The 23,323-nt window shown below is 55.2% G+C and overlaps 1 protein-coding gene across 3 annotated transcripts in view; it reads left to right on the top strand.

Moving 5' to 3' along the window:
- The window catches only part of PDE2A (phosphodiesterase 2A), a 94,048-nt gene that overhangs the window by 32,621 nt on the left and 38,104 nt on the right, over positions 1-23,323 (top strand). For 2 of the 3 annotated variants that reach the window (XM_040489246.1, XM_040489245.1), the window contains one exon: positions 7,163-7,224. The exons of the other annotated variant lie outside the window; for it this stretch is intronic. In XM_040489246.1, coding sequence (XP_040345180.1) covers positions 7,163-7,224 — 62 coding nt within the window. The remainder of the gene's footprint in view (positions 1-7,162; positions 7,225-23,323) is intronic. 3 annotated transcript variants of the gene reach the window in all.

Raw genomic sequence — 23,323 nt, 5'->3', positions numbered from 1 at the left:
CTGCCTGTGGCGGGTGAACGATTATTAATGACCCCCCTGGCAAGGAGACAGGAAACGTTTCCCAGCCACAGCTGGGGACATGCTCCCTGCCAGCCCCAGCCATCCATACCCACCCCGGCCCTGGTGTCAGCACGGATGTTATCTCCATTCTGCCCCAGCCTTCCTCGCTCCTCCTGCCCATCCGCCTCCCGCATCCTTTTCCTCTCAGGGCTAAAGGACAAGAAGAGACAGAGCTTTCTGAACAACATCTCTGTCTCACCACTTTCTCCAACTTGATTCATCTCCACCTTCTTCCCTGCCCCAGACCAGCCAGAAGCAGCCCCTCCTCCTGGAAGCCTTCTCTGAATGCACCTGTAGGCCCTCCAGCAACCCTGGCCTGGACCCTGGCTGCTTCATCTCCCTCACTGCAGACTTCGCTCCCACTCTGATGGCCCTAGGTCTGGGCTGGGGACTTCCTGTGGCCTGTCCTCAATTGTTGTCTTAAGACTGACACTTTGGGGCGCCTGGGTGGCTCAGTCGGTTGAACGTCCGACTTCAGGTCAGGTCATGATCTCACAGTTCATGAGTGTAAGCCCCGCATCCGGCTCTGTGCTGACAGATCAGAGCCTGGAGCCTATTTCAGATTCTGTGTCTCCCTCTCTCTCTGCCCCTCCCCACTCATGCTCTGTCTCTCTCTGTCTCTAAAAAATGAATAAACGTTAAAAAAATTAAAAAAAAAAAAAAAGACTGACACTTTAAAGGGGCACCTGGGTGGCTCAGTCAGTTAAGCTTCCAGCTTTGGCTCAGGTCATGATCTCAAGTCCGTCAGTTCAAGCCCCATATCGGGCTCTGTGCTGACAACTCAGAGCCTGGAGCCTGCTTTGGATTCCTTGTCTCCCTCTCTCTCTGCCCCTCCCCTGCTCATGCTCTGTCTCTCTGTATCTAAAAAATACATAGAATAAATGTTAGAATAAATGTTAAAAAATTAAAAAAAAAAAAAGACCAACACTTGGAGGATCCTCCCGGATGCCTCCTCCAAGAAGTCCCCAGCCCAACCCAGGGACTCTCACTTATCCTAAGCACCCCAGCCTGCCTGTCCATGCCACACACTATATACTGCCAGGCCTTCCTAGGTGGACATTTAGTGAGTACCTACTATGCGTCCAACAGAGAGGGGAGGTAGAAGTGAGCACAGTGTGGACTTTAAAGCTCTGCCACACACTGCCCCATGTCTGAGCAACCATGTGTCTGCCCCATGGCAGGTAAACACGCCTAGGTACGAGGGCTGATGGCAGCCAGGTAATGGGGTCGGGGAGGAGGCACAAAGACTGATGCTGGTAGGTGGTGTGGTGAGGGCAGTGCTGGAGAGAAAGTAGGAGGCCATGGTGGGACAGAGCAGCAACCCCTGATTCAGCCCAGAGTAGGAGGGAGGGGCAAGTTGGGGAGCTTCCAGGAGGAAACATATCTAATCTGAGAATTAAGGGATGAACTAGGAGAAAGTTCTGGACAGAGAGGAGTGAATGGCACACGTGAAGCCTTGCTGGTGACAGACAGAGGGAAGGAAGTGTGGTTCTGTAGTTCTGTGTAGCTGGATCCTGGACTGCCAGGGTGGCCGAGTCCTAGGGTGGGATCTGGTGTGTGTGTGTGTGTGTGTGTGTGTGTGTGTGTGTGTGTGTGTGAAGCTGGTGACAAGGCTGGTGATGTCTGCAGGGGCCAAATTGTGCAGGACTCCCAAGTGAAGGGATTTATGGACTTTTTCCAGAAGGAACTGGGCACTAGGTGGGGAGTTGAAAGCAGGGCAGGGACTGCTCAGACCTGCTTATTAGGAAACCTGGGCCATGGCTGGAGAGCACATGGAAGGGGTGCGGCAGGAGGCTGGGCTGGCCTTGCTGGAGGCTGGTGCAGTGTGGTCCAGAGAAGGGCAAGGAGGCATGGGCAGGAAGATGGCCAGGATGGAGGGGAGGAGACAGACCTTCGAGGGGTGAAGAGGGAGCCGCTCAGCTATGGAGGTAGAAAGAGAGGGAGCACCTCCCTGCATGTCTGGTTGGGCTCCTGAGGGAAGACTGGGCGTGAGGGCAGATGCCTGGGCCTGTGTCAGGGTCCTCTAAGGACTGAAAGGTCTCAGGAAGGTCTCCCAGGTCAGGAGCTTGGAGGCTAAGCAGAGACCAGGAGACCTGGCCCCCACTCAGAGCTGCAGCATCCTCTCCAGGAGTGTGGGGACTCGGGAACTGCCCTGGGCAAAGAGTGTTCAGAATTCAAAAATTAAAACAATCTGTGAAACGTAATATTTAATAAAATTCAAATCCAAAACTGTATGAGCACATTCCAAAATGAGTTAAAATGTAAATGTATGAAAATGTTAAACATACTTGATGGTTCTAATATCAAATGTAGGTCTCATTTGCTTCCCTCCACTTCAGATCAGACTCCTCTGAAGCTGCTGCTGCCTCAGGGGTGGCCAACAGCCCCCCCTTCCCTCCCCCCCTCCCCCCAGGCTCCCAGTCTTGAGTTCAAGGCACCTCCTCTAGGGAGCCCGCCCTCTGGCTGTTAGCTTCAGGTGGCAGGCCTTTTGCTTTTCCTGTCCTCCACCCTGAGGGAGTTGGCCCCATCTGTGGTTGTCTTTATTTAGGGGGCCCAGGTGTAGACCTAGAGGAGGGATGGGCGAGAGAGCTGCACCCAGATTGGAGGAGGGTGAGGGGGCTGAGAGATACTCAGCTACAGTGCTCAGTGGGGGTGGTGTGGGGACACAGGAGGACTGGGGGAGGGCCAGGAGGGGGCATGAGGGGAAGTGAGCAAAACTCACAGAGCGGCCCCACTCCAGCATAAACACAGCTATTTCCTAATGTAAAAGTGACACCATTTCTGGAACACCCGAATGTTGTGGTCCCGTTTTGCCATCTCAGGAGTGGGCATTGCTTGGCTTGCACTCTCCGGTCATCTGGCACGAGGCCATTTTCTGGGCTGCGTTTTCTCACGGCGGGTGGGGGCGGGGAGCGGGAAGAAGGAAGTAGGGGTAGTATCTCCAAGGAGTGTATGAGCACCAGCTCTAGGGATGCATGACTCTAAGAATCCGGCAGTGTCAGTTTGTGGGCTTCTAGCCTTCCATGACTCTTAGCTTCCAGACAGAGCTGTGTGCAAGCTGGGTTGTGCGATTCCGACATTCTGCAACTTGAAGTTGCTGAGACTCCAGGAGCCAAATAGGCGGGCATTCTGTGAATCCAGGATTCTAGGATTTGATGACTTGATGATTCAATGATTCTAAATGGGGCTGCTGGGAAGAGCTGCAACCACCTTCCTTGTTAATGTCGATGTTAATGTCGATTAAAAACATAAGGAGAAGCAACGGAGACAGCTCAGGATGGAGGGTGGCCCCACCCCCAGTGAGAGGGGAGGAGGGCTGAGCCGGTGTTGGGGGACCCAGACCCCTCTCCACCTGGGTCACATGGGCAGATTCTCCTGCCCCAACAGAAGTGATGTCTGTGCACGTGTGAGATCTGCCACTCCCTAAACTTGCAGGATAAGGGGTCATTTCCTTCATCCCCCTGCCTCCATCCTTCAACTATTTCGGATTATAGCAGAGAGAGGAGTGCCCTTTCCTCCCAGCCACTAAAGTCTCTGGGCAGAAATGTCGACAGACAGAGGAGGAAAGAGAGGCCTGCTTACCACCTACCCCCCTTCCCCACCAACCCTGGCCTGAGGGGGAAAACAGGACATGAACACTTCCTGGACACGGACGTGGAAATGCACGAACACTTGCTTGTGAGGGCCCCAAGTACAAAGGGCCTCCGACTGGGGCAGAGGCCAGGGCAGCCAGAGGAGCAGTGTGGGCATTGGCTGGTGACCCATCAGCACCTCTTGAGCACAGGCCAAGGAGGGAGGACCCTGCTTGTGCCCTGGAGGTGGCTGTGAGAAGAGCTTAAGGAAGGGAGGTCCCAGGCCAAGTCGCCTGGAGATGGATGACCAGTGGGTGCTCCCTTGTGGCACAGGCCGGGCGGCTTGCTGCCTCTTGGCTTCTGCACTTGTCTCAGCACCTGTGCCAGAGTTGGGTGGGGGGGGGGGGATCCCCTAGGCAGGAGAGAAGTATCTTTGGCCTCTAGAGAGCTCGCTCCGACTGGGTTCCTCAGAAGCCTGGTGCCGCTGCAGGAGTCCCAGCATGGTGGGCTCAAAGATCAGGTGAGGGAGACCAGGAGCTGGCCCAGGTCGCACAGCAGAGCAGGACCTGAAACCCAGCTTCCTAACTCCCAGTCCTGGGTGCTCCCCATTGTCTGCAGCTTCCCCCTTTCCCCTGTAACTCCTGGGGAACAGGAGCTGAGGCAGGACTCCTGTTAGGGGGCAGAGCCCTTGTTGATCACTCCTCCATCTTTCTCCTCCCACAGGCCAGAAGGCAGGTAGGGTGGCTGCAGCTGCTCCCTGTCATCCCCAAGGTTCCATTGTCTACCGCATCCTGTCTTGGCCCTGAGGATAGGGTCCCCAGCCACCCGACCCACAGTGAGCCTCCTGGGCGCTCCTGCCCCTTCACTCGGGCTCTCTCCCCACCCTGCAAGTCTCCATCTCTGGCTGGCTGCGTGTGTGTGTCAGCCTCCCTCCAAAGATCATTAGACTTGGACGGGCCCTAGGAGATCGAGTCCCATGCTTTTATTCTTCAGAAGAGGAAAGTAGCTCAGAGAGGGAAGGTCCTATGCTGGGCCCGCATCACAGAAGCACACTGCCCTCGGTGTCAGGCGGCTAGGGTGTGAACTGAGGTCATGACCCACAACGGGCTTCTCTTTCAGCCCTGAGTTGTCATCCCTCTTCTTTACTCAGACTACTGTCTTGTCTGCCCCTGTGCCTGCCGCCTAGCTGACCCCTACCTTGGGCAGAACCTGCCCTCAGGACATAGACTGGAGCTCAGGACTCCGTGACTGGGATGACAGCCATGCCCACACGGACACACAGACACGTGCAAGTGCATACATGAGAACATGTAAGTCCCGGGTGAAAACCTATATCTCATAGTTAGGAGGCTGTTCTGGAACCTGGTGTTCTCTTCTTGTGAGGCACCACACACCTCCTCTAGGAAGCCCTCCAGGACCTCTCTGCATATTGTCTCCATCTCACTAGCCTCTTTATGACAGCTGGGTTCTACGATCCTAGGTTCCTCCACTGTGATCCCAAGGTCATGGGTGAGTCTCCTCCTAGTCCTAAAGCCCCTCCTTCAGTGTCCCTTCCTTCTGTCTCCAAGAGGGGCTCAGCTTCCTGTGGCTGGGTGGGGAGAGCCTTGTGGTCCCCAGAGGACAGTGGGACAATGAGGAGGCCGTGACAGATGAGACATTGTGTCTTCCCCAAAGCAGGCTCCACCCTACCCTAACCTCCTGGCTGGTGTCTGGGGCACAACTCTTAGGACTAGGGTCCTCGTCTGACCCCACAGCCTTGACCTGTCAGCGTAGAGGTCAGAGAATCATAACCACGATCCCACTCAGCAGTTCTCTAACTGGAGGTTGTGAAGCCCAGGTCCCCAGGGTGTTGGCAGCATAATAATGGGTGCTGCAGACTCCCAGGAGGGGTGAGCTGGACCTCCCTGACCGGGGAGTAGGCAGGGGTGTGGTAAACACTGAGGCTGGGTGGGATTATGGAGGAGCTGTGAATGCCTTGCTGAGACTCCCCTTTTCCAGGCTACCTTCCCCATGCTGGCAGCTGGTGCTGGGGAGCCAGAGAGCAGGGGCCTCTCCAGGGAGGGGTAGAGAGGCGGGAGAGTATTTGGAGAATCATAACTAGCACTGCCTCCTGTCACGGGAGGGAGAGAGAGTTGGCCCAGGGTAATACAGCGGGTGGACCATCGGAGGCCTGGGTGGAAAAGAAGGCTGAGGCCTTTGGACAAAAGGGATGGGCTTGGGGTTAGGTATTTAGCTCAGCCTTTGTCATTTCCTCTGCCGGACGTGGCCGGGTTAGCAGGGTCATCGCACAGAGGGAAGGAACAGGCCGGGACCAATGCCCTACAGTAGACTCGCACACATGGGTGACCTCGTCACACCCTGGGCTGCAGTCAGTCCGTGCGGACCGCAGTCACCCGTGGAGATGGCCACATCTAGACCACCGCTCCACACGCAGACCCAGTCTTCCTAGGCGACACTCAGGCATGGCTGTCAGCATGGCTGAGTCGGGAGATCCCACAGGACACGGGGACATGTGGGACAAACAGACGCCCTGCCACAGCCACACCACAAGTATCCACATACCAGGTGCAGCTCCTGTCACCCCTATGGTGACCCAAGGAAAGCCATAAATTCCAACAGTCATGGGCAGGCATCCAGAACCTGGATGAGAAGAGGGGACCACCAGGCAGGAGATGCAGAACCCCCCCACCAATGCCAGACTGTGCCCTCCCCCCAGCTCGCTGAGCGCCCAAGGCTGTTTATTTCCTAGCAGAGATGGGTGTCTCATCCCTCTCCCCCTCCCGTCCCCACCACACGCTTCCAAAGCTGCCAAATCAAATCAGCCCCTGCGCCCGCGCCAGGCTGGCATGGCGGCCAGCAGCTGACTGGAAGGAAGCCAGGCTCAGAATATCCCGCCGCCTGTGCCTGTCCAATGCTTGGGTGTGCTTGTCGGGTGGGGGTGGGGAGGGGCAGCCAGCCCCTGGGCAGTGCCTTCGAGAGGCTGGGGTTTCTGGAGGCCACCTGGGTGGTAGGCTCCTGGAGAATGAGTGAGCTGAGCAACTCCCTGGTGTCTGCCAGCATTATGAGGCGCTGTGGGGTCCGACTAGAGCTCAGATGACTGAGCACCAGGCCAGGGTTGGGGCACCAGCTGGGAGCCCGACCCCGTGGCTGTGTGAGCTAGATAGGACAAACCCCATTTTGCAGATGGGGAAACTGAGGATTAGAGAAGGGTAGTGAAGTTTCCTGGAGAGAAGCGGAAGTGGAGAAGGCATCAGAAAGGGTGAAAATGTGGTTGTTCCCCTCCTGAGGAGGTCCTGGTTGAACGAAAGAGCTCAACTCTGTTCCCAGAGAAGAGGTGTCCTCCTGAAGTAGGGAGTAAGAAGGGAGGGTGAGGGGAGAGCAGGGTGAAATCAGGCGAGGCTTCCTGGAGGAGGCCACTTGTGGGGAAGAGGAAGCCCTGGGCCTGCTGGGGACTGGGTGGGCGGGGGTAGGCTGGGAAGAAGGGGTGAAGGCCTGGCAAGCCTCAGCCCCTGGCCTTCTTGTCTCTGCAGCTGACTGGGACCTACTTGCACAGAAGCCAGTCCCCCCAGAGAGTAGAGATGCCGGACTGGAGGTGAGAGCTCAGTGGAGGGAGGCGTGGGTGGGCTTGGAGGGGTGGGGGCACAGACTGGGGGTCAGTCTGAGCATTGTCCCCACCTCTGGGAGGACTGGGAGGCTGGAGCCGAATCCCACCCCTGCCCCCACCAGCCTAGGGTCACCCCACACCAAGATCACCTTCCTTGCCCTATTCCTGCCTGGGGTCCTCTCCCATTGAGGATTCATCCTCCTCCCAAGTCACCGGGGAATCATTTCAGACTCCTCCCTAGGCCTCCCCACCCTCACCCAATGATTCCCTGTTGATTTTCTGCCCTAAGTGTTTTCTGAATTCCCCTCGTCCTCTCCACTCCTGCTGCCTGCCCCAGTCCGGCACTGGTCATCTTTCCCCTGCACGGCTCACTGGCTCACTGCTTTCAGTTGCCCCACTCTCCATGTGGCTGCCAGGAGGCTCTTTCTAACACGCATACCTGAATTTGTCACTTTTCTGCTCAAAAATCGACGCTTCCCATCCTCCTGCTCCCTCTGCAGTCCCCACCAGGCTACAGTCTCCCGTTTATCCGTCCTGCCTCCCCAGAACCACTCCTGCCACTCTCTTCTCCCTCAGCTTCCCAAATCTTTCTGGGCTCAGCTCTAGCCTCCCCTCCTCCAGGAAGCCCTCCCTGCCCCTCATGCTCCCTCCTCTGAGCTCTCCTGCCTAGTCAGACTGGGGCGTTCTGGTGTCTGTGCCATTAGCACTCTATTTTCTCCATTATGTGACTCTGTAGGTCTTCCCCCCTTGAACTGTGAGCTCCTTAGCCTGGGGACTGTGCCTTTATCATTCCTGAGTCTCCCACCTCCTTCCAAAGGAAGGTGCATTTCCTTTGATGTGAGGGATGCCATCCACACCCCGGCCATGCCTTTGGGGTGCCTCGCAGTATTCAGCGCTCAGAGGGGCCTTGAGCAGCAGAAATGGGGTGGGCTGCAGACTGGGTGGAGTGGCACAGAGGAAGGTTGTGTGTAACGTCAGAAGGAGCAGCAAGACCAGCATGAACCTTCTCTTGTACCCAGGCCCGGCTAAGAGAAAGGGGAGCCTCCTCTGTGTCAGAAGCATTAGACACACTTCCTTGTTCAATCCTCATGACCCCCCAGTGAAACAGCAGCTGTTATTATTCTTTGAGGAAGCTGAGGCCCAGTGAGGTCACACAGTGAGCAAATGGGGCAGATCTGAGTGTGGATCCCAGATGCGTCTCATGCCCGCCACTTGCTCTCTCCCTGCCCTCCGGTAACATGGGAAAGAAGACGCCCACACATGGCCTGGCGCACAGCAGGGCTCAGCATGGACTCACTGCTGGGACGTGGGGGCCAAGCCCTGAGAATGTCCCTACAGCCGGGAGTTGGGAAAGGGAGAGAGGAGGGGGCACCCAGAAAGTCATTATTAATTTATTTATGATCATGGCATTCCCCATGGGGCAGGGGCTCCCCCCACCCAGAGCTGGGACAGATGGTGTTCCTGGGAGCCAGCAGTGTCTCGGCAGCCACCGCCACCTGCCAGGAAAGCCTGGATTTGTCATCCTCCCAGGAAGCCATGGGGGGACACGGCTTTGGAGAAGCTGAGACCCGCCTTGGTGCTGGGAGCTAGGCCCCAGGGGAAGGAGCCAGTCCCAGGCTCCTCATTTATACCTCTGTGTACCACCCTCTTTGCCTAGGCCTGGGCCCAGGTCCCTACAAGTGCAAGTCCTGCCCCTCCTGTCTAGCTCCACTGAGCCCCAGCGGGAGGCCTCTCCCGATCATACCCATTGGATCCCTTTGCTTCTGTTCTGTCTCCCCGTTTCCCTTGTCTGGGTCCTGCTGCCTCCTCCCTCAGAGGGAGGGTCTTAGGCTGTGAGCCCCTCAGCTCTCAGCTCTGGCCTGTTCCCCAGCCTCACATCCACCCTGAAGATGGCAGCTGTCTGCCTGGCCTCTGGGCAGAGCCTACTCTATCTCTGGGCTCAGTTAGCACCCCATCCCAAGTGCCTAGGCCCATGCTCAGCTCTGCTGGGAGAGAGTGCCAGGCACTCCCCAACATAAAAAGGACAGGACCTGAGAGAGGAGGGACCCTAGGATATGGTCATACTACAGGGACAGCGGGGCGGAAAGAGGGAAGAGGGATGGGGTGACTGAGAAGGACCCCCCCTCCCCCTGCCAGGGTGGTTGCTAGAGACAAGGCCTCATCTAGCAGACTGACTGTGGGTCAGATGGGCATGTGTCCAAGTCCCAGTTTCACTGCTTTCTAAGAGTGTGAGCTTGGGCCAGTCCCTTAACCAGCCTGAGCATCAGTTTCTTCACCTGTCAAAGGGGATAAGAAGATCCATCATTATTGGACGTAATCACAGCAGAGCTGCTGGGGCATGTTACAAAGTATGTGTGAGCTGCCTGGCCTGGGCCTGGCCCACAGCAGGTCCTTAGAGGGAGCTGGCTCCCTCCCTGCTTCCCACAAGGGTGAGATCCTTGGAGCCAGGCCTAGGCTGACAGGGTGCACCTTGGGGCTGGGCCAGGGTTAATGGAGGTTCTGTGGGCACGGCACGTTCTCCTGGCACTGGCAGCTTGACAGCCAGGGGAGCAGGGCTGCCAGCACCCATCCCTATGGCGGGCATCTGTTCAGCACACCCTCTTGGGATGGCTCCCTGGCTCCTGTGCCAACCCGCCAGCTTGGGGGAGGGCTCTTCACGCTCAGCCTGGAATCCTCCTTCAGGGCCAGGGCCATTGCTCTCTGGATGTTGGGGTGGAGGCAGTTCAAGTAGTGAACTGAGCACGTTGGTTCCATGCCTTCTCTGTGCTGGTTCTCGGGGCCCAGAAGGATCTTGGGAGCAGTAGCTAGGGCAGAGGCTGGGGGAGAGGCAGACGTAGACAATGGCACAGGTATCCCCACTAAGCACGCTAATGCGCTGCCCAGCACTGGCTCCTCTGTCGCTGCTCATGGGATAAATAGAGGCCACATCCCTTGGCATTGTCGGTCCTGCCTGCTGGGCCCCCTCAGGGCTACCCCTTGCTCCCGGACTTGGCAGTCCTTGTTACTCCCCAGGACACCAGCTCTTCCTGGCCTCCCTGCCTTTGTTTGCACCCACCCCTTTCTCTGGAATGCTTTTCCCTTTTTTCTCTGCCTACTCCCTTTTTAAGCCTCAGGTTAGAGGTCACCTCTTCTGTAGAGTCCTCCCAGATTGCTCCCTCCACTCAGGTCAAGTCAGTCTCCCCTCTTTCCTGGGCACTCACAGCTCCCAAGCTTCCCTGAGCTCTAGTTGGGTAACTTGTTAGCCCATGTGGTTGCATATCCTTTCCCACATAGTTGTAAACACATGGGGGATAGGAACCAAGGCTGAGTCTCCTTTGTCTCTCCTGAGCCCGCATGGGACCTGGCAAGGCCTCGTACATAGTAGGTGCTCAATTAATGTTTCTTGATTAAAGGAGAATAGCTGTGTGAAGTGTTGGAGAAGTTCCAAGAAAGGGCAATTGCTGGATTGGGGAGAGTCTTGGAGACTTTCTGGAGGAGGTGGCCTTGGAACTTTGAAGGATGGGGCGGGTCAAGTCTGTGGACTGATGAAGCCAAAGATCAGCTAGATAGTCAGAGAGGTCCATGTGGCCAGCTTTTGAGAAAACTACATGAGGACAACAAGGTCCAGCCCAGGACTGGGAACAAGCAGATAGAGAGCCTGAAACAAAGACTCAGCCCCAGAGGGGACTGTGGGAGGCTGGCTTGGTGCTGAGAAGCCAGATCCAAAAACCCCTCTGCCCCTGGGTCCTGGACTGAGGAATGCTTGGTCCCAGAGTCTGAGGTGAGGCTGAGGCCACCAATGGTGAGTAAATGGGCCCAGTGTGGCAGGCTCGTGATAGGCAGGACTAGGCATAGGGCTAGGCAGGAGCTGGGGTGATCCTGTAATGTAAGATTGCTGTGGGGGCTGAGGAAGTCTTCACACATGGAAGGAGCCGCTGGGGCCAGGCCGTGTGGGCAGGATGCCCTGGGTCTCCGTGAGAGAAGGCCCAGCACGTCAGTGGAGCCCAGGCAATGGGCAGCGAGCACCTGGATGCGGCTGGAAGGGCTGCTTTCCAGGAGGCAACACTTTCTGGCCTGTTTAAAATTCTTGAGTGAGTGCTCCTAACTGGCAGGTGTGCCAGCCTCCTCTTGGGTTCTCCACGTCAGGATTAAGTGGCCTCAGTGATGCCCCATGGCCCCAAGGGAGCTGCCTGCAGCTAGTTGGCCATAGCATCTGGCCTCTATAGGGGCCCTGAGGCCCTGCCATCTGCCTGTGCCCACCTGTTGGACCGCACAGGCTTGGGCTGTGTAGGGACTTGGGGCCAGGGAGGTGGTCTCAGCTGCCACCCAGTCCATCTGTCTGTCTGTCCATCCATTTGTCCACACCCCCGCCCAAACAAGGACCAGGTGGAGATGGGCAGGCATGGGTCCTGCAATCCGAGAAGCCTAGTCTGAAGGAGGAAGCATCAAGTACCAGGGATATTACACCCAGAAAAGACATAAGCTCAGACTGTGGTGGGCATTAGGCAGGCCAAGGCCCAGGGAGGTCAGCCCCCTCGAGGGCTTGGAATGGAGGCTCAGAGAGAGGCAGAGACTGGCTCAGAGGCGCGCAGCAGGTCTGAGGTGGTGTTGGGGGTAGATGCTGTGAGCCCCAGAACAAGGTTCCTCAGGCGGGCCCCTCCCCCACCACCCTGCCTGGTCCTTGGCTGTAAACACTGAGAGAACAAGTTCCGTTTCCTGGGAAATATTTATCTCAGGCCGTGTGGGGAGCGTGTGCTGGCCTCCCTGTGTCCTTCCTGCAGGCTGGCCTGGGGCGGGAGGGAGGTGAGGGGGCCTGGCAGCCATGGGGGACAGTGTGCGGGCCGGGCCGAAGGCAGGGCCAGGAAGGGAGTGCCCGGAGGCTCCTCTTGGAGCCAGAATCTAAATGCTGGAATGGGGGAGGGGGGGAAGGATAGCAGAGAAGTCTGTTTCTCTCCAAATCCCACAGCATAATTTACCTGTCTCCCATGTTCTTGTCTTCATCTCTGGCAGCCCTGTCTCTTCCTGGTTCCTACCTCCAAGCGTTTGCTCCTGTCTGGTGCCCCCACCTCAGATGCATTTTCTTCCTTGTCTTCATATTTGCCAGCTCTCAGCTGGCTTCCTCTGGGAAGGCTTCCCTGATTCGCTAACCCCCTAAGCGTTTGTCCTCCTCTTCCACCTTCTGTCCTTCTCTTCTGGCTCCCAGCAGCTTCAGACTGAGCCTCATAGACCAGTGTAGACAGCCTCTTCCAGACAGCCCTCGAGTCCCCTTCCTGGTCATCCTGGGAGTGAGTGGGGCAGGGCCCAGAGGCCGCCTCCTTTCAGTGGACAGGGCATGAGCCCAGGCACTTGGGGAATCCAGGTTGATTGAATGGGGGGAATATCCCACGGGGCCCAACCAGAATGATGGGGGGCAGGAGATGCAGGGTTCCCACTGGGTGGCCCTTGGGCTTTGGGCTGTGTGTCCCAGGCTGGGCCAGGCCTGACTGGGGCCCTGACAACAGGAAATCCTTGAAGGAACAAGCAGTGGCTAAGGACTCTGAACACAACAACAGGAAACAGCCTTGACATGGGGCAGCAGCTCAGGCGACTGTGCCCAGTGGGGTGGGGTGGGCGGAAGCTTATGGGACCCAGGGTGACACTGAGATGCTGATCGTGGGGCAGTGGGTATTCTACTGAATATGTGACACTGATCTTGTGACGTTATGTGTTATCGAGCATGTGACCTGAATCTTGGGATACCGTGTGGACAGTGAGTGAGTCACTGAGTGTGACACTGAGTGTGACACTGAGTGTGTGACACCAAAGGATACCAAATGTGTGACACCACTGATCAAAGACTGTGAGACCATGGATGTGGCACCGACCACGCTGTGATACTGTGTACTATTGATTGTATGACGCTAAGTGATACTAGGTCTGTGACGCTGAGGCTCTGACACCATAGGGTCAAATATGTAAACACAGATGAATGACATTGTGCAATAACAGGTGTGGTCCTTGTGGCTCAAGTGTCTGACACTGAATTGTGAAACCAAGTGTGTCCCCCAAGCGTATGCTATAGTGAGGCTGAGTGTGTAACCAAGGGTGTGACATGGAGTGACATCAAGTGTCACTAAGCGACTCTAAGTCCACTGTTGGCTGAATGTGTGATAATGTGAAACGTGACCACACAACACTGTGTATGACACAGTCCCAGGAAGACTCCGGTGGGTTCAGACAGGGAAGTGACACAGTCTAACGCGTGATTTTGAGATTGCTCTAGCTGTAGTGTTTGCCGGGGGCCCCCCCCCCCCCCAGTGGGAATGTGAGTTGGAGGGGCAGAGAGGAGGTGAGCAGACAAACTGGAGGCCGCAGCAGCCACCCAGGCAGGAGATAGTGGTGCCCGGGCTATGGGGATGCGGATGAATTGCAGAGAAACGGATGAACTTTGGAGATAGATGGGAGGTTGCGATGACAGAACTTGCTGATGAATAAGAGGATGAGCTGGAGGGAGAAGCGGACGGTGGCTTCCGGTTTCTGGTTTGAGGAACCAAGTAATAGATAGTAGAGTCGCTACTGAGATGAGTGAAGAATAGTGGGAGGTCAAGGTTAGGGGCATGAGAGAGGACAAGGAGGAAGAAATTAAGAGATCTGTTTTGGACGGAAGTCAAACATCCAGATGAATGTGTCCAGTGGGCAGCAGAGGCCAGGCTGGGGATATATATTTGGGGGCAGTAGGTGTGGCTAGGATGACCTAGGGAGAGAGCTCAAGGAGAGTGAGGTGAGGACTGAGCCCTGGCCCCAGACCTGCAGACTCCATCAGCTAGAGGCCTGGGAGGTGAGGAGGAGCACCAAGGAGACAGAGGAGGAGTGGCCAGGGAGGTGGAGGATACTGAGAGTGTGGAGTGAGGTAGCCAGGGGAGACAGTGCAGGACTGAGTCCAGGCATTAGTCAGCCTGACAGGAACCAAGTCAGTGACCGGGTGGGGCCCGAATCCAGCAGGCCTGGGTGGGTGCTGAGTCTGGGGTGAAGACAGAACATAGTCAACACTTTGGAGACCTTTGGCTCTAAGGAATATGAAGGGGCGTGGCCACTGGAAAAGGTGTGAGGTCAAGGGAAAGTAAACTTTTTAAATTATGGAATATTGGAAATACACACAATAGTGGGGAGAATAATACAATGAACTTGCCATACACCCATCACCCAAATCTAACAGTTACCAAGATTTGGGCACATTTAATACATCTATCCCTCCCCACCCCACCCCCCCCCCTTTTTTTTTTTTTTTTTTTTTTTCTTGAAGTATTTTTTTTTGTTTTTATTTTTTCGGAATATACATAACAAAGTTTACTATATTTTTAATAAAGTTTTTGGAGTTTTGTTTTGTTTTGTTTGAGAGAGAGAGAGAGAGACAGCATGAGCAGGGAAGGGGCAGAGAGAGAGGGAAACATAGAATCCAAAGCAGGCTCCAGGTTCTGAGCGGTCAGCACAGAGTCCAGCACGGAGCTCGAACTCATGAACCGTGAGATCATGACCTGAACCGAAGTCGGCCACTTAACCAACTGAGCCATGCAGGAGCCCCATAAAATTTACCATCTTAACCATTTTTAAGTGTATCCTTCAGTAGTGTTAAGTATGTTCACGTTGATGTGCAACCATTCTCCAGATCTTTTGCACTTTGAAAAACTGAAACCTTTACCCTTTAAACAACTCCCTATCCCCCCAGCTCTTGAACTCCATCTTTCTGCTTTCTGTCTGTGAGTTTGGCTACTCTAGGTACCTCCGATATGTGGAATCATACAGTGTTTATCTTTTTGTGGCTGGTGTATTTCACTCAACATAATATCCTCAAGATTCATCCATGCTGTATGAACATTTCCTTCCTTTTTGAGGCTAAATAATATTCTATTGTTTTTATATGCCACATTTTGTTTATCCATTCATCTATTGATGGACACTTGCGTTGCTTCCAACTTTTGGCTATTGTGAATAATGCTGCTGTGAGCATGGGCGTACAAGTATCTCTTCAAGATCCTGTTTTCAGTTCTTTTAGATATATACCCAGAAGTGAATTGTTGGATCATATGGTAATCTTTATTTTTAATTTTTGAGGAACCACCATACTGTCTTCCACAACAGCTATGCCATTTTATGTTCCCACCAACAGTGTACCAGTATTCTAATTTCTCCACATCCTCCCCAACACTTCTTTCCTTTCCTTTCCTTTCCTTTCCTTTCCTTTCCTTTCCTTTCCCCTCTTTCTTTCTTCTTTTTTAAAAAATGTTTATTTATTTTGAGAGACAGATAGAGTGTGAGTGGGGAGAGGCAGAGAAGGGAGATAGAGAATCCCAAGCAGGTTCTGCACTGTCAGTGCAGAGCAGAGTCCATCGTGTGGGGCTCAAACTCAGGAACCACAAGATCATGACCTAAGCTGAAACCAATCAAGAGTCAGACACTTAACCAACTGAGCCACCCAGGTGCTCCTCTCCCTCCCTCCCTCCCTCCCTCCCTCCCTCCCTTCCTTTTCTCTTTCCCATCCTAACAGGTGGAAGACTGGGGAAAGGTCGTATCTTACTGTGGTTTTGATTTGCATTTCTCTAATGATTAGTGATGTTAAACATCTTTCCATGTGCTTGTTCACCATTTGTGTGTCTTCTTTAGAAAATGTCTATTCAAGTTCTTTGCCCATTTTTAAATCAGGTTGTTTATTTTGTGGTTGAGTTGTGGGACTTCTTTATATATTCTGGATATTACCCCCTAATCAGATACACGATTTGCAAATATTTTCTCTCATCCAATAGGTTGCTTTGCTGAAGTATTTTAAAGCAAATCCCAGACATGATGTCATTTCACCAAAGGTGGTTTGTTTTTTTTTTTAATGTCAGAAGGTCCTAGTTGATGCTGAAATGTGACAGTGCAATGTAGAGCCAGCTTGGAAGTGTGTGTTTGACACTATATGAGGGTGACACTGTGGAGCATTGGGAACATGGTGTCTGACACTGAGGATGGGCTACTCTGAGTGAGGGTACAGTGATAGTTTCACTGTGAGTGGCCCTGTGACCCTCAGTGATGTGTGACAATGTAGAAGCCATGGGATGACTGAATCACTGAGTATGTGAGACACGCCATGTGCAAGTGACAGTGATCCTGTCTCTGTGTGTCATCCTGGGGTGATGAGTGTGACACAGAACAGGTCACTGCATGGGAGTGAAAGGGGTCATGAGTGTGCTGTGGGCAATGGGGGTGTGTGGAATCCATGTGGGATCAGCCCAGCTTCAGCTGCTGATCATCGAAAACAGGACAGACATCATAGTGTAGATGAGGAGAAATGCCCTGTATGGACTGAAATGCTGTCTGGGCCAAGTGTGAGTTGGTATGAGGCCCCCTCCGTTCTCTGAACTCCCTACGAAGGCTTCCCAGAGGCAGGATGGTAGCAGTTCAGCAGGAAGAGCAGGTACCAGTTAAGAGCAAGGGCTGTGGTGTCAGACAGTCCTGTCTGGCTCTGACTTTTAGCAAAAGTCATTTTCTGTCTTGAGCCTCAATCCCCTCACATATAAAATACAGCTGTGGGGGGGGCGCCTGGGTGGCTCAGTCGGTTGAGCGTCCGACTTCAGCTCAGGTCATGATCTCACAGTCTGTGAGTTCGAGCCCCGTGTGGAGCTCTGTGCTGACAGCTCGGAGCCTGGAGCCTGTTTCAGATTCTGGGTCTCCCTCTCTTTCTACCCCTCCCCTTTTCATGCTCTGTCTCTCTCTGTCTCAAAAATAAATAAAAACATTTAAAAAATTGAAACAGCACTTTTAAATGAATGCAGTACCTGGCACTAAGCAGTCGCTCGGTGGTCTCTAGGGGAGCACCACTCCTCATGTCCTGTGCCCAGGCACCCACACTTGCGGGTGTGCAGAATGGGTGTGCTGAATGAGTGGTATCCTGTCCTCCTGTGCCCACGGCCCTCCTTCCCCCCCACCTTCCTTGCTCCTTCTGTCCCCTGATTAACGTTGCCAGCTTGCCCCTGCATCTTGCCCCCCCCCCCCATCCTCACCCACTGTCAGCCTCCAGCCCAGGCTCCTGCAGCCTCATTCAATTAGGCCGATGCAATTTTCTCAAGAAAAAAACCCTATAATTTGCTTAATCACACCAGTAGGGGATCTGGACCCGGGTGGGGATGGGCAGGAGGTCCACGCCAGCAGCTAAGGGCCCAGGTGTAGTTGTGCCTGTCTCTCAGGAACCCCACCTGCTCCCTCGGACCCCATTCAGTAGCCAACAGAGTCCAAAGCTGGGTCTCCCCAACTGCGTCTGTTCTACAGAGATCTTGAGACAGGAGCTTGGCCTGACTGGGTTCACTTGTGTCCCCGGGAGGGTCCCTGACCGTCTCCGTGTCTCAGTCACCCTCTCCAATAATGGGAGATGGGCTGAGGGTGGGGGTGTCTCTGAGCCTCCGGCCAGCCTAGCTGGTCTCTGCAGGTCGGGTCCAGTCAGTCCCCTCATGGCTTCCTTTTGGGGCTTTGGAGAGGCAGAGCTGGAGGGCTGGTCAAGGGGACAGAGCCCCAGGGGAAGGGGGGGGTGGGTGTCCTCAGAGCCTCATCTGGAACATGGCCACCCCACTCACGCAGAGTCGGAGACCCTTGAGTCCCAGGCTGCACACCTGGAGCAGGGGCTGAGGAAAGGGAGCTGCGATTTTTCAGTCACCTGCAGGGCCACTGCCTCTCACCTCCTGCCTTGTACCTTGCACAGAGGTGGCGTGATGCTGAAACCCAGCCCGCCCTCCTCCACCATTCCACGCCCCTCAGGGCTGCAATTGCCTAGAGAGTTGGGGTCACCCCTGTCTGACTTGCACAGAAGTGGCCTATGCTGGAAGCCAGCAGAGGCAGGCTTTTATGGTATCATTTCCGTCCTCTCAGCAGCTCTGGGAGAAGGTACCATCCTATAGATGGGGAAACTGAGCCCAGGAAGGGGAAAAGACTTGTCCAGTGCCACACAGGTGACATGCGTCAGGGCAGGGATGTGAGCCCTGGTCTGGCATGAGTGGTGGAAGCAGTGATGGGGGTGCACGGAAGCAGAGAATCAGAGCCCCCACTTGTGCAGCCACCAACCCTCTCAGTCATACACTCATTCAGAGACAAAAGCAGCCACACACTCCCTGGGCACGCGCAGGCTCACATCACACACGCATGGACACAGCCCGCGACGGTCACCTGCGCATGCAGATGGCTCAGGCACAGACCTGGACGCAGGGGTGCCTACGGTCATGCTCACACACACTCCCTCACAGAATCACAGATCCATGTGCTTTCACACAGACATTCTCCTAGTGACCCACAGGGCATAGTCTGCTGTGGTCACCTACTGGGCCACAGGGACGTGCGTGACGGACGACTAAGAGGCAGGCCACACACCTGCTTAGGTCACCGGCAAAGTGGAAACTGCCCACAAAGTGAAAGAAAAAAATAGGGTTTTTTTAAAAGTTTATTTATTTATTTTGGGGGTTGGGGAGGGGCAGAGAGAGGGAGAGAATCCCAAGCAGGCTCGGCTCTGAGCGCAGAGCCCAATGTGGGGCTCGAACTCCCAACCATGAGATCATGACCTGAGCGGAAACCAAGAGTCAGGTGCCACCTGACTGAGCCACCCAGGCACCACAAAAAAAGACTAGTTTTGATGAGCGTATACAGAATTTGCCATCAGAAAAGTCACACAAAAGAGATTTTAATCTTTTTTTCCCCAAGATAAAATTAATATAAGGTCAGGGGTAGGGACTCATCATCTTTTCAGGGTTTTGGGTCGCTAAAGGACCTGCACAGACTCACAAGCAAACAATCCCAAGAGATCTTCTGGGCTCACGTGTTTACCCAGTCCAGGGCTGTGTGTGAGTGTGCGTGCGTGTGTTTGCGCACATACTGGCATACCCTCTTGGTGGCTCCCGGATCCTTGGGATGTGAGGAGAGAGAGTCGAAGTTCCAGAGACTCCGGATGTTTGTTTTCTAGCTTCCTGGGCCCTCCAAAGGCAAATAGCTTTGGATGCCAGCCTGCCTGCCTTCCCTGGGCGGGGGTGGGGTGGGTGGGTTGTGTGAAGTGCCTGCTTCTGCCTCTAGAGCCCCGCTGACTGGGGCCTTGGGAGACGAGGCAGAGTGACTGAGGCCTGTGGCCTGTGGCCAGCTTTCCATGAGCTTGCAGGCCCATCATCTCCCCTGTCGGAGGCTCAATTTCCCCATCTGAGAAATGGAGGCAGGGAGGAGGTGAGACTGGATGGGCTTCCCCTTGGAGACTGATATTGAGAGAGACATTCCAGGCCTAGGGTGCAGAAGAGAAAACTAAAGCCGGGGACAGGAGAAGGAAGGGCCAGTAGGGCCCAGGGTTCAGGGAGGGCTCAGGGGTGTCAGAGCTTGCACTGTCTCCCCACCAGTCTCCCCTTCCCTGGAGAAGGGCTGCACCTCAGAGCCTGCATCCGCTGGGGGCCCCTGCGGCCCAGCCCTTGTTGAGCTGCTGAGGGGGGCAGGGTTGGCGGTGGGGATGAGTTGTGAGCACAGCAGACCTGAGCGAGGCCTCAAAGGACAGGAGGGGGAAGAGAGGCCTGGAGGTGGAGGGACTTAGGGGTGGGGGGAGTGAGGTTGGAGAGTTGGGTAGAAGTTAGAGCCTGGGAACCAGTAGGAGCAGGCAGTGGCCCCACTATGAGATACTGAGCACTCGACAAATAGCTCCCAACAGGCCTGGGAGCTCAGAGCCTATCCTGGGCCCAGAAGCCCATGGCAGTCTTAATGCAAGGGAAGGATACAGTCAGGTTTCCCTTTTAATGAAGCACCACGGGTAAGGGCCAGGGCAACTCAGAGAGGCCCCACACAGTAGATGGGAGCCCAGAGGCAGGGGCATGCCTGAGATGAACCCAGCCCAGAAGATTCCTCACTCCAACCCCCAATAAAGAAGAGCTATTTTTAGGAACAATGAAAGTGCTCACACATTCCTGCAGGGGCAGAAGGAAGGGGGTGGGCAGGAGCCGGTGCAGAGGGAAAGGGCTGACACCAGTCTTCCCTCCAATTCTGACTTTGTCTTCAGGGTCTCCCCGTCAGTGGCTGGGGAGGCTTTATAACCCTGTTAGCCCTGCCTCCCCAGCCCTGTCCCCAGGGTCCCCTCTTCGCTCTTGTGTCTGTCCCTCTGCCTCTGAACTTGTCTCTGTCCCAGTGTCTTTCTCATACCACGCGCCCCCCCCCCCCGCGCCCCACCCCCTTGGGATCTGGGGAACAGCTGGGATGGGCCAGGCCCCGAAGATTGAGCCAAATACAGTCATGGGACCAGCAGTAAGGCTGTGGGAGAAGTGCATACCAGAGAATAGACAGAAAGTACGAGGGACAGACACAGAGAGCCTGGGGAGGCCGAGAGGCAGGGAAGGAGCTTTGGACACAGTCAGGGAAAGCCCCAAGGCAGGCCTCAATGGTGATGGTGGTGGCAGGGGCTCTGTGTCCTGCTCTCTGACTTGTCCCAGAGGAGACGCTCTGCCAGGCTCACCCTCCCTCTACCTCCCACCAGCACCCTGCCCTCTGCAGGCCCACACTAACCCTATATGCCAGGCTAGTGCCGCCCGGGATTTACCTCCCACTCCGGGCACTCTGTCTGCCACAGAAGGGGAGACAAGAAACCCTGCCTCTGGCCTAGAGAAAGACACCCAGCCGCACCCCACATCTGAGAGGGGCTCAGCCCATCCCCTGGCCAAAGCCAGGAATTGGAGGGGCCCCAAAGGCAAACAGTGCCAGAAGGGAGGGAGCCTAGTGTATCTTGAAGTGCCCTGAGCTCGGCCATGGACCTCCTGACTCCTTGTGAGGCCCTGGCAGGTGCTTTCTTTCTTCCCCTGGCCCTAGGCTACCCCCATCAAGCTGGGGATTAGGCTCCTTGAGGCCTAGGGCCCTCTAGGCACTGGTCCTGCAAGAATTCTCAGGAGGCCTGGGAGGAGGACAAGTGACCCACCCAGGAAGGCTGCCTGGAGGAAGTGACCTCAGTCATGAAAGAAGGGGACAGTGATAGTGCTCCTTTGGGGGGAAGAGCTCGTCCATCCTGACATGCTGTCCCCAGCCTCATCTGCACTGGGAGATGATCCTGAAGCATAGAGGACCTTCTGGTCCATGGAGTTGCCTTAGAAAAGTTTCTAAAAGCTGTCAACACAAGGTACTCTCATTCCTCAGGCTCCTTCTCTAAGACAGTTACCGTGCCAGACTTGGGAAACTTTGAGAGCTCTCAGCTATCTTCCCGGCCTGGGAGCCTTCAGAGGGCATGCGGTCCACCATCTACTCAGCGATGGCATGTACCCCCTCACAGCCCAACAGGTCTGGGCACTCAGGAGTCCAACTGATCATTTTGTAGCTCAGCAAATATCTCCTGACACCGGTGATGAGCTGGATGAAGCTGGGGACTTGGGGAGGAACAGGACACAACCTCTGGCCTCTAAAAGCTCCCAGTCTGCTGGGGGAGCCCGATGGGAAATAGTGGCAATGCATCAGCACATCCCATGCCCGGATGGGGAGAGCGCAGGACTGCACGAGGGCCGGTGAGAGGGTCAGATTTGCCTGAGAAAGGCAGCAACAATGAAAAGTTCCTGGACAGAGGCCCAGAGTAGGGATGTGGGTCACTCATTCATTCATTTGTCCATCCATTCATGTACCCAGTTGATCCTTTGGTCATTATTTCTTCAGAGACAGAAACTTCTCTGACACTGGCCCAGTGGGTCACTCCTCTCCATCCTCCTCTTCTGCTCTAGACACTGTGTCTGCCTTTCAGAGGCTCCTGGATTTTCTTTGTCCAGCTCCCAACCCATCAAGAAGACTGTGAGAGGTGAGGCTGAGGAGGGTTAGAAGACATCTAGGGCCAAGGAATCCAGAGCTGGAGACGGACCAAGCTCACCAAGCCCTTTCCCCATGGCCCCCATCCTTGTTAGTACATCCTTGGGGACAGGGAGCTCACCCCTTCCTCCTTCCCAGGCTTCTCTCTTATGGCATAACTGACTCCCAGTGAGTTTACATCTGCTTCCTTTTGATTACCTCGCTATGCCAGGAGCGGAGGAGGATGAAGAGGCATCAGGTAATCATAATGACCGAGACAGAAGGGTGCCTAGGTGGCTCAGTAGGTTAGGCCTCTGACTCTTGATTTCAGCTCAGGTCATGACCTCACGGTTGGCGAATTTGAGCCCCGTGACCAGCTCTCCGCTGATAGTGCAGGGCCTGCTTGGGACTCTCTCTCTCCCTCTCTCTCTGACCCTACGCAGCTCACACACTTGTGCTTTTTCTCTCTCTCAAAATAAATAAACATTAAAAAAAAATCAGAATGACTGGGACAGCTGTGATGAGGGGGACACTGGTGATATGCTGGGGAGGAAGGCTGTGGCCTCAAGGAGAATGTGGGCCACGAAGATTGAGATCACTCTTGACCCTGCCATGTGGATGAGGCAGTTAAAGGTAGGGAATCCAGGAGCCTGTCCTGGCCCCCCTTGGTCTGATGTCTGCCTCCCAGGGCCATCTTCCCCGCCACACATTCTGCTTTGCCTCCCTCCCTCTGCCTGCTCTGGTTTTTCCCTTCAACCCTCCTTCCCTGACCCCAGACCCTGTGCTAGAGACCGAGAGGTTCCAGGGAGTCAGACTGCAGAGAGCTGATTGTTCACACAAGCCTACCTTCTCTCCCCAACTCCTTCCGTCCTCCTGTCCTTCATCCATCCTCAAACCTAGCCCCTGAGGGATCTAGGGGGGCCTGGGACAATTGGAGGGCGTGTTGGGGGAGGCAGGCTCTGGAGTAGAAGCTGAGACTGGCTTAGAAACGGAGAGGGGCCTAGAAGGAGCTGGCTGGGCATACTGAAGGGGAAGGGCCAGCAGGAGGGGGCCGAGCTCATCCGGGAGGTGGAGCGCCCACGGGGTGCGGGCGCCAGGACTGGGCTCAGGTGTATTCTACAGTGCACGTGTCTCCAGTGTGGCTCGGAGGCTGGAGACGCGGCCCTGTTGGAGTAACAACTGCAGCCGGAGTCTGCAAAGAGTGGCGGGGAGAGGGGGGAGGAGCAGGGGAGGGGGAGGGGAAAAGGGTAAACAAGGGAGAAAGGTGAGAAGAGAGGGGCGGAGGACAGGCCTTTACTCTAGGCTGGGCTCCTGAGCTCCAGGTGGCCTT

The sequence above is a fragment of the Herpailurus yagouaroundi genome, unplaced genomic scaffold, assembly GCF_014898765.1.
Source record: "Herpailurus yagouaroundi ecotype Mexico unplaced genomic scaffold, PumYag 180, whole genome shotgun sequence".
Taxonomy (NCBI): domain Eukaryota; kingdom Metazoa; phylum Chordata; class Mammalia; order Carnivora; family Felidae; genus Herpailurus; species Herpailurus yagouaroundi.
This window is presented reverse-complemented; position numbering and strand designations above follow the sequence as displayed.